This window comes from Pelecanus crispus, chromosome 10 (assembly GCF_030463565.1).
Source record: "Pelecanus crispus isolate bPelCri1 chromosome 10, bPelCri1.pri, whole genome shotgun sequence".
Classification (NCBI taxonomy): Eukaryota; Metazoa; Chordata; class Aves; order Pelecaniformes; family Pelecanidae; genus Pelecanus; species Pelecanus crispus.
Window position 1 is genome coordinate 15649359 of NC_134652.1, and position 13340 is coordinate 15662698.

Below are 13340 nucleotides of genomic sequence, written 5' to 3' on the forward strand. Positions count from 1 at the left end.
ACTGCAGGAAGGATCAGGTGCCTGTGCCCTGGCTATGCCAGCGGTCTGGCATCAGAGCGTGAACCTGCAATTGCCAGCTGAGGCACCGTGCTTTGTGCAGACACACAGTGACATGTTCCTTGCTGCTGACTTTGCTGTGGGGCAGTAGCTGCCAGCAAGGGGTGGAAAAGGGAGTAGGACCTGTCTCCTCTCTCTCAGCTGCCCAGCCAGATGCTTCCTGCCAGCGTGCTCATATGCTACACCCGCACTCATTGCTGCAGTACACAATCTTTCTTTCAGAAAGCAAAAACGGTCCAAAAAAAGGCTCTGCTCTAACCCTGCTGAGCAGATCCAAGAAGTTACATGTCAGTTTTGATTTTAAAGTAGATAGAAATAAGTTCAAAACGGAGAATAACTTGCAAAAATGTCCCGGAAGGATTTCTGCTGCCACTCAAGTTGTGCAACATTCTCGACTGGAGAGACTTATTTCCATGCAAGCAGCTTGGCGTGAAATCCCACTGAAAGGCCCTGTGGTTCCTTAACGCTGTCGTGACGTCATGATTTAGGATTTTTAGAGCGATCAGCCCAGCGCAGCTGGTGTCATGGTTGCCATTATACCATGAAACATTGAGTGGTTTTAAATGAAAAAGGTTTCCCCGTTTGAAATTCTTAGATTTCTTCCATCTTACTCTGTGGACTCTTAAAACCAGACCAGTTCTATAAGCAGAGTATAGCTGATATTTAAGCAGAGCAGGAAATAGTGCTGCTTTAACTGAAAATAAATCTGTCAACAAGGAGGCACAGGGAGAGCTCCACTTCAGACTTTTCAGGTTCTTATTAAAAAATATAAATTAAAGTCAACATTTTCACGTTACTTGCTACATCTGTTTGCTATTCCATTATAAATAAAAATATAGGGGCCTCCAATTCAGTGTTGGTTCACTCAAAAAAAAAAATCAAAAAGTCCTTTTCATTTAAAACTGCATTATAATTGGCCTAGATTGTAGTGTATTACCAGAAGAGGTCCACAAGAAATAAGCTATACATTACCCAAAGTGAAGCTGGAAGATTAAAAAGACCTTTGGCAGTGTACTATCCTTCCCTTTCTAAAGGATGAAGGACAGCAAGGTTGGGGAAGCACATCCCTATTGTAGGAACCTTGCTGACAGTCACAAGCAGGTCCAGCTCTGCACTCTTTGCAGAGAGAGCTGAGAAACCAGAAAACCCCACAAACTAAACCCTATCTCCAGAGGCCAGGGCAGTTGAGCAGAGCTTTAAAGGAAATCTTCCAAAGATTTAAACAACTCCCCTGTCATCCTGTGCTCCTGCCAACCACCCTGCAGCACACTTTACCTGGGACAGCAGAATCCCAAAGTCCTCCAAGCAACAAAGAGACTGATACCCATTTTCTTATACAAAGGGCTTTATTAAATTCCCTGCCGGAGAACAAAAGCCTCCTGAGCATATAGGAAAACCACTACATTCCTGCAATGTGCACCCAGTGCCGGTCTGTTGATGTGCTGTTCACGTGGCAGTTGCGTTTCAAGAGTAGTTAGCAAACAGTGACTGCTGTTGGGAGTAAGAATCGCTGGTGAGGGCTAAGCTCCTTTGAAAATCTTCTCTCTGCCTATCTACAGTGCTCACCTACCAGGTGATAACTTCAGGTTCCGTGTTTAAGAGATGTGTAGGTTCCGACAGCTTTACCACATGCATAACTGTATATTATTTGCCATAAAGGCAGAGCCATCCTTCTCAACAGCACGTGTAGTATTAAGTTTTGTAGCTCCAAGAATAAGGGCAAAATAAAGGTGACAGACTGTAGGCAGCTGAACATCTCAGGGCGAGTGACACAGGGACACCCCGCTGTGGAGCCGGGAACACTGTTCCAGACAGAGAGAAGGGAAACCCACACATGTACCCAGGGCACGGAAATCACTTTGAGCAGGCCCATGCTCAAGAGGTTGATGGATCTGAGTGAGCCCATGCTCAAGGTTGCTGCCAATGTGTGCAAATCAGCGCAGCAGCGAGGGCTTGCTGTTTGCTTGCAGTGCCCAGCTGCAGCTGCCTCTGGCAGCACGGTGCTGGGGGCAGCGGGGGCACACCGGCTCTCTAAGCCTCCTCCCAGGCTCACACACATGCAGGGCACTCAGGGACTTCAGACCTCCCACAGCATGGCACAGACTTTGCTCCTGCTTTGCTCTGCAGGCCTTGGAAATCGCCTGCAGCCTATGGCTAGAGATGGGGTTTTAATTCCTGTGCCCTGTAACCAGCAAAAGGCACATTCCAGTATCCCAGTCTGAATTTCCATATCAAACTGTATGACAGTATGAAGAGTTAGGAGGTCTTGTGCCAGGAAGTTATTTAAAGTTGTGACATTCCACCTGCGTGATACTTTCACTCCTCCTCCCCCAAGCCTTCGACTACAGAAGAACAGTTTTTTGTCTGGCAGACAGTTTTCGGGACTGAGAAGACAGAGTATGTGCCGAGGCCAAGACAGCTGTGTCCTTACATAATTTGCTTCTTCATTCATAAAAACACATCACCCTTCACGTCTTCAGCTGAGACCCTCATGTCCACTCCCTGCTCTCACCCAAAACCATCAGGAAAGAGTCTAAGCAAAGAGAATAGTCTCACCACAGGAAAGCCTCAGGCTGACAAGTCACCAAATAGAGTAAGTCAGAACAGTACTTACTCCCTCCAACATTAAATGCCAGCAAAACAAGGTGGGCAAACACAGGTCACCTAATCTTGGCAACCCCAAGTTTTTAGTGGCAAAGATGAAATCTCATGATCTGAGAACAAAGGCACCATGTGAAGGCCTTTGTGTCCATGGTAGGGTCTCTTGTGGCAGCGAGGGAAGGAAGCGTTTAACTTCATTTCTTTCACTTGCCCTACCTTTCCCCTACCCCAGCAACTAACAGCTGGGGTTTGTTGCTAGCAGAGGTGTTGGTTAAATGTCCCAGGCAGATCTCTGTGACACTAGGGTCCCTTTATAAACTCCAGTCTTAATAGACTTGTCTTCTGAAAAACAGCTCTGTAACCACAAACAGGAGAAAAAAACCCAGGAGAAACTGCCTTGAGGACGTAGGTAAGGTTAAAGAAACTGCCTGAGTGCTGCTATTACAAGAGAAGCACCTGGGTGAAAAAAATGGTGGCTGAATCAAGAGCTAAGACAAACAAAAGAGGGAAAGTCTGGGTGAACAAACCAGGGCCTTTGCTGCACCATTCATCAAGGACATTTACCCTACAACTATGAAACAGAGCAAAGACAGTTTCACTAAACAGCGACGGTAGAAACCTTCTGCCATTTCTGGCTGGTTAAAAGGCCACGTTCACAGCCCCGAGATCATGACAGCTTAGCTACTGCTACTCACTTGAACTGCAGTTAAGGAGCAAGGTCAATAGAAGACAAGAATAAGATTAGACCAATCTGCTTGCCTGGTCTAATACAAAATGCCTGCTAAACACCATCCATACCAGCAAGCTAAGATAATAATTTCGTTATTGGAGAGAAGACAGTCAAACAATTATAATTTTATGCTTCTGTTACACAGATTGGCACTTTATACAACAGCCACTGGGGTGGCAGTCCGCTGACAGCAACACTGCTGTGCCAGGAATAGGAAAAATGCCCTTACAGCAGTTTTCCAGAGGAAGGCATTTAACATGCACAGGGAGGGGTCAGGATTTAAGCATATGACCATAACAGACTACCAAGAGTGAAAAACACAACAAGACATTCAGTTAAAAAAAGTTTCCCTACCAGTGTAAAAAAAAAAAAAACCAAACAAACAAAAAAAAAACCCCTCAACTTCTAACACTAACAAGGAAGTATACTGCATTCAAAGCCTGCAGAGGGGAACATAGTAACTCTTCTACATCCAAGAATAGGCATACATCACCCCTTGTGAGACCCTGGCTATGGTATTCTCAGCTGAAAACCAGCTGTTCAAATAACAAGAACAGCAGGACAGGGTTCTACCTACACTCCCCAAAATGCAATGCAAAACACAACACACAGCAACAGAACTTAAGTGACACTTACTCATGTACTCTGTTGTCTCCATACAAATCACTTAACCCAAAGCTGACGTAGTGCCAGTGCTCAGGAACATTCAGCGCTGGGTTTCCCAGGTTTCTGTACATGCTAACGTAGTCCAGAGGATCAGGTCCCCCCAGCCTGCATTAAAAACAGAAAGATTCTTAAGTTAGTTAGGTTATCCAAGACAAGTGGGAATTGTCCACAGGTGCTACAAGGGGGCTGCACAAAGACCTGCTTTAAAACATAGCTAGTGACAAAAATGAAATTAGCATGTTCAAGTTACCTCTAAAAAAAAAAAAAAACGAGGTCCCCCCAGCCTGCATTAAAAACAGAAAGATTCTTAAGTTAGTTAGGTTATCCAAGACAAGTGGGAATTGTCCACAGGTGCTACAAGGGGGCTGCACAAAGACCTGCTTTAAAACATAGCTAGTGACAAAAATGAAATTAGCATGTTCAAGTTACCTCTAAAAAAAAAAAAAACGAGGAGAAAGTTTAGGTTAAGTCAAGCACAGGAAGTCAAAGTGCATGTGTGCAACATACTACAATGTTTTTAACGTTAAAGCATAAAAACCTCCAGAAAATCATATTAAAGCTTGCACAAAACAAAGAAAATTGGAAAATTGTACTAGTGAAAGAGCAATAGCTGTATCTGCACTGCAAACTCTTAATTCAGTCCAGAAGCACATACCTCAATTAAAAAAAAAAACAAACCAAAAAACCAACCTAAAATCAAAAACATGACACTATTCCTCAAAGCAGAATTTGAAATGGCTAAGTTTTGAGGAGAGTAATCCATACTTCTGAACATAAACATGACAGTCAAAATAGTGGAGGAGAAAACCATTGATTCGGCAAAGTTACTACCAGAACTTAAAAAATACACTAGCTGCATTAATCAAGAATGAGTCAAAAGCATTGCTGCAGCCTCTGCTTTGATATTAGAACAGGTTCCTTAGAAGAATGTTACTTGAAAGCCAATGGAGCACAGCCACGCTATGTTAAGCGGCAATCACCAAAACCCGCAGCCACCCTTGCCGTTACAAGGCCCAAGGAAGCACGGCTGGCGTGCCCGCAGAGCGAGCACAGCACGCTCCTCCCGAGGCTCGCCCTCACGTCTGCCTGCGCAGAGGCAGGTCAGCTCCCCACCGAAGGAAGGCAGGCGTTGAAGGAAGGACTGTTTTGCTCGCTCTTTGCCCTGTCAATCATAAAACACACAGGTAGAAGCAAGCAAGAAGAGACAAGACATCAAACCGCCTACCACAAGCATTTATGGCATAGCGTGAGCAGCTGTTTAACTGTTTCCTGCCTCCAATTCAATTGTTCTTCAAGTAAAAATACTCCCAACTGCTCCAAACAAGAAAATCCAAACTAAGATGACGCCCTTCATTCAAACCACTTAGTACACACCAGTTCCCCTCATCTGCATCGTCTGCTCAGACCCCGACTCTATGATCTGCAGGTTGCAGGGCATGCCTGTGCTTCCCTTGCTAGCCCTGGGGGTTTGTGTATCATCATTACACACACCACAACCGCTGCACAAAAAGTGTTTGAGAACCTCAGTTTTGTTCCCTGATTAAAGTACCGCTGCCTTATATCAAACACTGGCATGCTTGGCAAGAAATACTTTCTCAGCATCTAGCCTGCTCGTCAGCCTCTTGTAGCACCCTCCACTACCACTGCTCCATGCTTCCTGAAAGTGTTTGTGCTTCACATGTGGAGTTCTGTACCTTGCCTTACCAAGAAAGCTCTGGGATGATCAAACAGCAGCGCTTAATTGCAATTATCCCACTTAAAGACAGCACCCTTCTCAGAGTCCCATCTAGCAGCACAGAGGAAATGCTGGCAAGCAGTTCAATCCTCAGGCATGAGTGTAACCAGGCTACTGGTAGTAAAGCTGGACTTATATCTGCCAGCTTCAGCAAACAGACAATCAGTGCAGAAGAGATTTAACCCTGAGCTTGCACCATTACTCCTAGATCACATTCACCAAGTACAGCAATTTCTTGAGGTTCATTTAGGAGAGATCCTTGAGACAACAGGGTTTTTCAGAGCTGTGGTAGCTGGCATTGCAGAACAGAGGTGCTAAAAAGTCACTTTGCAATTCTGCACCGGTCTCACCACAGAGCTGCGGCACCTGGTCGCCTCCACAGGAGTTTCCTTTTGTTTCCAAAAGGCGCCTACATACTCCACACAGATTTCTAGTGGCAGTGTTACACTATGTGAAATCCTCTGCCCACCACCTGCTACCCAACTTTATCAAGTCTGTACAAAGTAATACATCAGCTTCTTGTATTAAAAGGCCTGTGGGCTCTCTCCGTGAGTGTGCTGTGCTGCCTGCCTCCTCATACTGCAGAAAAAAGCAGAGCAGGGTTATCTAACATGAGTGACTTTCCCTAGGACAGCTTCCCTCCTCTTAAGTCACATAAGGCCACTGCAGTGGCTCCATGCCAGCTCCAGCTTCCCAGCGGGTCAGTCAAGGATGCAGCCCAGGATACCAGGACAGGACAGAGAGGGTGAGCATCCCACCCCCTGTAACAGCACTGAGGTCCACTGGCAAGGGCTAAGTCAGAACTATGCCGCCTTCTCATATGACAAGCAGCACCTTTATGGTGTAAAAGGTAAACCGGCGAACAAACACGGGGAACACATATTAGAGCCTGGGATGGAGCAGAGTTTGATCCTCAGTGGCAGCCTGGCAAAACCCATTCTCGAAGTCTAGCAATAGATTGAGACACTCAGAAAAAAACAAGTCCCCCCGACGCACCACATCTCCACCTGCCCTTCCATTCCTCCTCGCCGGCACCAGGTCACGCTGGAGGCTGTCTGAGATCTCTGCCGTGGATACCTGTTCAGGTGACTGTGTTCAGAGTGTGGCAACAACGCCCCGGCCAGCACTCGGACTCCCCGCAAAAGCAGCTCCCGGATCTGTCATGGAAGCAGCCAGGCGGAAGCAATTCCAGCCGGGATAGTCACTCACCTGAGTAGTGGCAGTGAACAGGAGCAGCCACGCAAAATTAGTCAAAGTTACCAGACTGGGAAGACTCCAGAGTGAAGGAGGTCAATACGCTGACCAGCAAACCAGTGTGGGAGATTAGCAAGTGGTCAGAGCAGATGTGTAGGATTTGCAAGGCAGGGAAAACACCTCCACCTGCTAAGCAACAAGCATCTCACACACACACACAAGACCTGCTTCCAAACTGGGTTTAACGACACTTTAGATGTCAAACAATTCACACTGGAACGCTGCTGACACAGGCACTTTGACACCGACAAACGCAAGACAAACCCTTAGACTGCCCTTTTTCAGGACAGGGACTGCTCCACAAGCACACTCCTCCCCAGGGCTACTCAAGTGCATTCGTCAGGTCTGATGGAGACAGCGAGCAAGTCCTTCCTAGACTGCACCAGGCGAACCGGACACCTCTCCCTCACTCCTGCCAGCAACCCTGCACTTCTCTCCAAAGGCCAAGCCTCTCTGGGGACCCGCAGCACCGCGCTACCCGGGAGGCAGCTGGCTCGGGGGAACGGAGCTCTGCCTCGCTCAGAGCAGACCCGGCCAGAGTTAGCTACCCACCGGTTTACACACTGCACGACAGTCCAGATAGACTGTCTTTACTCCCTGAGAAATTTGGTAGACTCGGAAGAGAGTCAGACAAAAAGCCTGCAGCAGTGACTAACTGAATTTTGAAAAACACATATCCAGGCCATATACCTAACCCGAAACCGCTGCAACTGCAGGAGCATCCAGCACTAGCTTTAAACCAGCTACCTGGAGCACAGCTAGCAACGTACCCATGGCAATAATGCTCAGCAAAGGCTAGTCAGCACAGATATTTATCCAGTTTCGGTGGCAGGTTTCACTGCTACGCTAACTAGTTGGGTGCTGCTAATGCCTGCTGCGGTACATCCTCCCGCCCACAGCCGCTGTTGAAGGGTTCGACCTTGTATCACAATCTACATATCAGTACACACGTTCACACAAAGAGCTGGAAGCGTTGGAGGATTTTATTAGGAAGAGCCCAACTTCAAAGCCAGAGGTACAGTACAAATTTGTTACATTCTCTATTCATGGAGCTCATTCAGGAGCAAGAAGGGCAGCCTCAGGGGAAACCCAGTATTTGCATCTGCACCAAGAGCCTTCTTTTGACTGATGTTAAGAGTGCTCTGAAGCTTCTGTGGAAGGAGAAACCCTACGTGGGCAGAGGAAACAGCTCTGCAATGGGAAAAAAATTGGAAAATTCCCAATCCATTCACCCTGAAAAGTCCTTAGTGGATTGTTTGTAGTCGCTTCCCAGCAGCTGACAACAGGCCTGCTTTTCACAGCTACCTTTTGACAACCCTCCAGAAGTAGTCCGTGATCCCCAAGCAGCTGCAGACCAGTGCACTGGTCTTCGAGTACATGGCCTAAATTCAAGACAGGTGATCAAAAAACCAACAGTCCAATCTGAATTCTGCCTATTTCAAAACCTATCACAAAGCAGGAAAAAGTACAAATTTGGTTTTTTCACCATCAATTTTATGCATCAAGATATTTCATTTCAAGATATTCAATCACATTTTAAAAATAAAAGTGGATACTGGATATCAACAAAGAGAAGAAACTCCTTCTCCGCACACGGCCTTTATAAATACAGCCAGGAAGTTTTCCAAGAAGTTCCGATTGCAATCGCAAACTCTCTCCCAAGATATGCAAATAGTGTTTAAAAAGAGACTAGTTCCATGAAATAATCCATGCAGCTAAACCCCTTCATTTAATAGGTATGCAATTCTGCAGACTCTTCAACATTACGAAGTAAGGATCTGCTCTGCAAGCCAAAGAATACAACTTCAGCTCCCTGAACAAAAAAAATTGCTGTTAATCACAGAGAAACTGATACGTATAATTAAAAGCCGATTAGTGTTACAATATTTCTCCTAAGGCAGGGAACTTTGTTTAGCAATTTCCTCTTCTAATCTAAACCAACTAATAGCTGGCAGCTCAGGCAGAGGACAGACTAGCAGAGAGTGAGCAGTGGCAGAAGTCAGCCTACCAAACTTAACAAAACCAAGCTCCAATTTTCACCTAACAAAGGGAGAGAAAGCACCTGTAGCATCCACATAGGCTCCACCTCACACAAGAATTTCCCACACAGGACAGCACTGAGAAGCTTACCTCTGATTTCTATGAGAGGAGCCCTCAGCTCTCACTGCCGGCTGAGCTGACAGTCAGAAGAACTGCTAAGTGGAAAATGCCAGGATAAACAGGCCTTCACATTACTTCTTACTTGCAACCAGCCATCGCTGGCAATAGCAGTTTTTCTAGTGTTTGAGCTCTAATTGCAGTGAAGCCCTAACCAGCTCCTTAAGCAAACAAGCAAGACTTCTTCCCAAACAAGGGTCTCTGCCATTCTTTGTTATAGACCTAAATCTCCCTCCAGCCCACACAAATCTTGCACCACTCTAGTCAGTATTGTTTTAAGCTGTTGACAGAAAAGAAGTGCTGACTCCCAAATCAAGGTGACTGGACACTCATCAAGCTTGAATATCTAAGGTTAGAAAGAGATGCAAAACCAGACTGATCAGACCACCACCAAAGTACCGCAGTACTGACCCACACAGATAACTACGAAACTATTTGTATTTTGAGGTCTCAGATTTGTAACATCTTATCTCGGCCCACTGTGTCAGTTTAAGTACAAAAAAACCCCAAGCAATAAGGGCTAACAGACACATTTCTTGCTAGAACCACATAAAAAACAACACTTCTTTGGAAGACAACAGCAATAGCTTGGCTGTCAGAGCAGAACACAGGGAGGATGTTATTCTGCTGTTGCTCAGGACTCAACCAGATAGAGACATATAGGTTAAAATGAACTGTAAATAAAGAAGCTGAGCATTTACTAAACTTCTTCCAAGTGCTGGAGTAGGGACTGGTCAGTGTCAGGTCCAGCATACACTCAGTTCCTTAGGCCCAGAAGAGAGGGCTGAGCAGCAAAGCAACAGTAAAAAGCAAAAGAACTCCTTCGCACAGGGCTAGACGCTAGACACTTATCTCGACAGCTAAACATCCAAGTACTTCCTTCATGCCACTCTCCCACATAAACAACTGCTGTTACTGGTGTCAGACACTGTGTCAGCAGAGACGGTAAGCAGCAGATTCGCAGTCTGCGATAACACATGGCTACGCAAGGACAAGAGAAGCTGGCTCTGCCCCGTGGGTTTTACTGGTACACGCATGGCACGCATCTGGCTTGGAGGCCGGGAAGCAGGTTCACTCTGGTCAGTGCTGGCCCTACTCGAACCCCAAGCTCCAGGCCAGAAGACAGAGCTGGTGCCTCCTGTTCAGGAGGAGAAACTCCAGCCCCCCACCCTCTGTGGGAACCCTCCACTGAGCAACACACACTCCTTTTTCCCATGCCCTGCCCCGGCCAAGGCCCTCATCAGCCATCCCTCACTTGGGGAAGCTCCAAATCACCCCAGAAACCCCAATACTTTCTTCTGTCTTCAGTACATCCCTCCCTAGACCCTTCCTCCTGTTCCCAGTGCATCCTCCCTAGGAAACCTCCCCAAAATACACCTCCCAGGCACACAATCGCATCCCCAATGCCTCCTCCCCCACGCCCCCAAACCTCTCGCATCTCACCCCAAACTCAGCACAGAACCCCCCGTCTCTCTGCCCTTGCTGCAACCCTCCCCAGCCCCACTGCCTCCCCCCGCTGCGCCCCACGCGGCGCCCCCAGCCCCGCTGCCTCCCCCAGCCCCAGCGCTCCTCCCTCACCCCACTGCTCCCCCCAAACCCTCCCCAGCCCCACACAAGGCCCCCGGCCCCGCAGCCCCACACAAGGCCCGCGGCCCTACTGCCCCCCCCCCAGCCCCACACAAGGCCCCCGGCACCCTCCAGGCCGCAGCCCCGGCCGCCTCACCAGTACTTGAGGATGGCGGTGACCTGGAGCGGGTTGGGCTGGTCGGGGTAGAGGCGGCGGCACTCGCCGTAGATACCGTGCAGCCCCGGCGGGAAGAGCGACGGGAAGGAGCCGGACCCGGACCCCGAGCCTGAACCCGGCCCGCCCGCGGGGGGACCCCCGCCAGGCCGGACGCCCTCCATGTCCCGGCGGCGGGGACGGCGCGGCGGAGGCGGCTGGTCCCGACGCGGCCCGCTCGGCTCGGCGCGGCTCGGCTCCCGGCCCGGCCCGGCCCAAGCGGCGCTGCGCGGCGCGGCGCTGCGGGAGGAGGGGGCGGGCCCCGCTGCCCGGGCGACGGTAAGTGACACGGCAGCTCCACCAATGGCGACGCGCGGCGCGGAGGGCGGCCGCGCCTCTTCCCCCTCCCCTCCCCGCCACGCCGCGAGCGCGCCCTCTAGCGGCGGCGGCGGGGAACGGCGTGGGGCGGGGCGAGGCGCCCCGCGGGGCGCTGGGGGGAGCGGGGCCCGGAGCTGCCGGGCGGGGGGCGCCGGGGGTCCCGTGGGCGTGCTGGGAGCCGGGGGGGCAGGAGGCTACCGGCAGCTGCGTGGGCCTGAGGGAAGAGGAGAGGTCCCCGTGGGGCAGCCCCAGGGGCCGGCCCGGGGTGGGAGGCCTGGGCAGCGCCGAGGTGGGCAGGGCCCGGCTGGCGGGAGGCGCGGGGCAGGGGCCCGGTGGGCACCGTCCCTCGGCCCTGGCTCGCCCAGGGGGCTGGCAGCGGGGCAGGTCCCGTCCTGGGGCAGCTCCCCGGCCACGGCCACCCCCAGCCTCGACGCTCAAGCCTGTGCCGATATTCTGGACGAAGTGAGGCTGTGAATTGCAGCGGTTCGGGAGCTGCTTCTCTTGGACTTCGTCTGTCCGGGCAGCCGGGCCTGGCACAGAGAGCTGGGTGTGAGGCTTGGCACTCGTCTCCGTGCCGTTCATAACCCTGTGGTTCCATGGGGCCACGGCTATGCTCCGAGACGTTGCCAGCTAATAGCCTTATTTCCTTCACTACTGCTCTTACGGCTTTTGTTACTGCTGTCTTTATACTTTCTCCAGTCCTCACGATGCCTTTATTGTCCCCATGCACCTTTCTGTATTTGTAGGTACCTCAGAGGCAGCTGTGAAGCAGTGCAATGTAGATGAAGTTCAAGGGCTGTCTGATTGAGGATCTTAACAGGCATAACAAGCACACAAGATCTGGCTGATTCCCAAGTTGCAACTACATCTGTGGTCGTGCAAAGCCTTGTATGTACGTGTGAGCCGGTGTGTGTTCAGTAGTCCTATATACCTTTACTAGAGCAGTGTCCTACTTTTTAATCAGCATGGAGAAAAAAAATGAGCAATAGAGAGCTGAGAGGATCGGATGAGTGCTCCTGCTTTTGTGTTTCTCATTTAAATAGCTGAGAGTTTATTCTAAAATCAATGTTCACAACATACCTTTCAGGAGATCACGTATATTCAAGAAGCTGGCAAGCAGACAAACAAATGACTATGCACCCAGAGAGGAGGTGAGCGGTTGGTGTTTTCATGAATCACTGCTTCCCACAGTGAACAATATTTCACTTGTCCCATTACTGTGATACTACTTTTTGTGACATCTGCCCAAGAAGTCAATTGCAGTCAGCTGAGAAGGTAAATAGAAGAGTCATGTATGAAATGCTGTGCTGGCTTAATACACACATAATGAGTCTCTCCTGGCATTTACTGAGCCGATACAATACTGGCCCTGAAATAATTAAAACCCCTCCATCCTGTCATACAAAAAACCTCTCTTTTACACTAGGTGAATGGTGAAAATCGCTAAAGATAAATATCAGAGATGAGATTATTTGCTTGGGCTAAAGGCGGAAACTACAGCAGAAAAGTCTCAGTGCCTGCATGAAAGATGCAGGACAAGACAGGTGAATTCTGAATCAGCCTTCGTGTGCACTTACTGGCACTAAAGTTCATTTTAACTGATTTCAAGACCCAGTGTTGTTGCTCAGTTTCAGGTAAACGTATCATTTTAGTGTCTTTGTCAGTCGTCGATTATTCAAAGTGTTTTTAGAACGCGTAGCAAATGGAAAAGAGCAGGGAACATGTTGTTTAATGCTAGAATGCCTATTATGTGCATTCTTCGTACCAACGCTTCTTTTCTGGTTGCCATGCCTCAAAAAATGCAGAGAAACTGGGTAATACTCAGAGGGAACAGAGGCGTTATGACCAGCGGTTTGTAGAGATGACCCCAATGAAATGACGTGACGGTGAGATGCTTTCGTTAGCGATAGATTCCCTCTACAGAAGGCGATGCGATCGTTTTTTTTCCTCTTCTCCTGTTAGAAAAATAAGGGGGGAAAAAAAAAAATCCCTTAAACTGGAAGGCAGCCAACTGGAACCCAGTGCTTCTCGGTGGGAGCGCA

The 13340-nt window shown here is 49.0% G+C and overlaps 1 protein-coding gene and 1 long non-coding RNA gene across 3 annotated transcripts in view; one reads left to right on the forward strand and one right to left on the reverse strand.

Moving 5' to 3' along the window:
* The window catches only part of SUFU (SUFU negative regulator of hedgehog signaling), a 92578-nt gene extending 81473 nt beyond the window's left edge, over positions 1–11105 (reverse strand). For both annotated transcript variants that reach the window (XM_075717429.1, XM_075717428.1), the window contains exons 1-2: positions 10924–11105; positions 4025–4159 (exon numbers count right to left, since the gene is read on the reverse strand). In XM_075717429.1, the coding sequence (XP_075573544.1) occupies positions 4025–4159; positions 10924–11105 (317 nt within the window). The remainder of the gene's footprint in view (positions 1–4024; positions 4160–10923) is intronic.
* Positions 11106–11712: 607 nt separating this feature from the next.
* Positions 11713–12900, forward strand: LOC142594442 (uncharacterized). Its single transcript, XR_012831432.1, has 4 exons — positions 11713–11760; positions 12045–12186; positions 12386–12449; positions 12725–12900. It is a non-coding gene; the product is annotated as an uncharacterized LOC142594442 (long non-coding RNA).
* Positions 12901–13340: the final 440 nt, after the last annotated feature.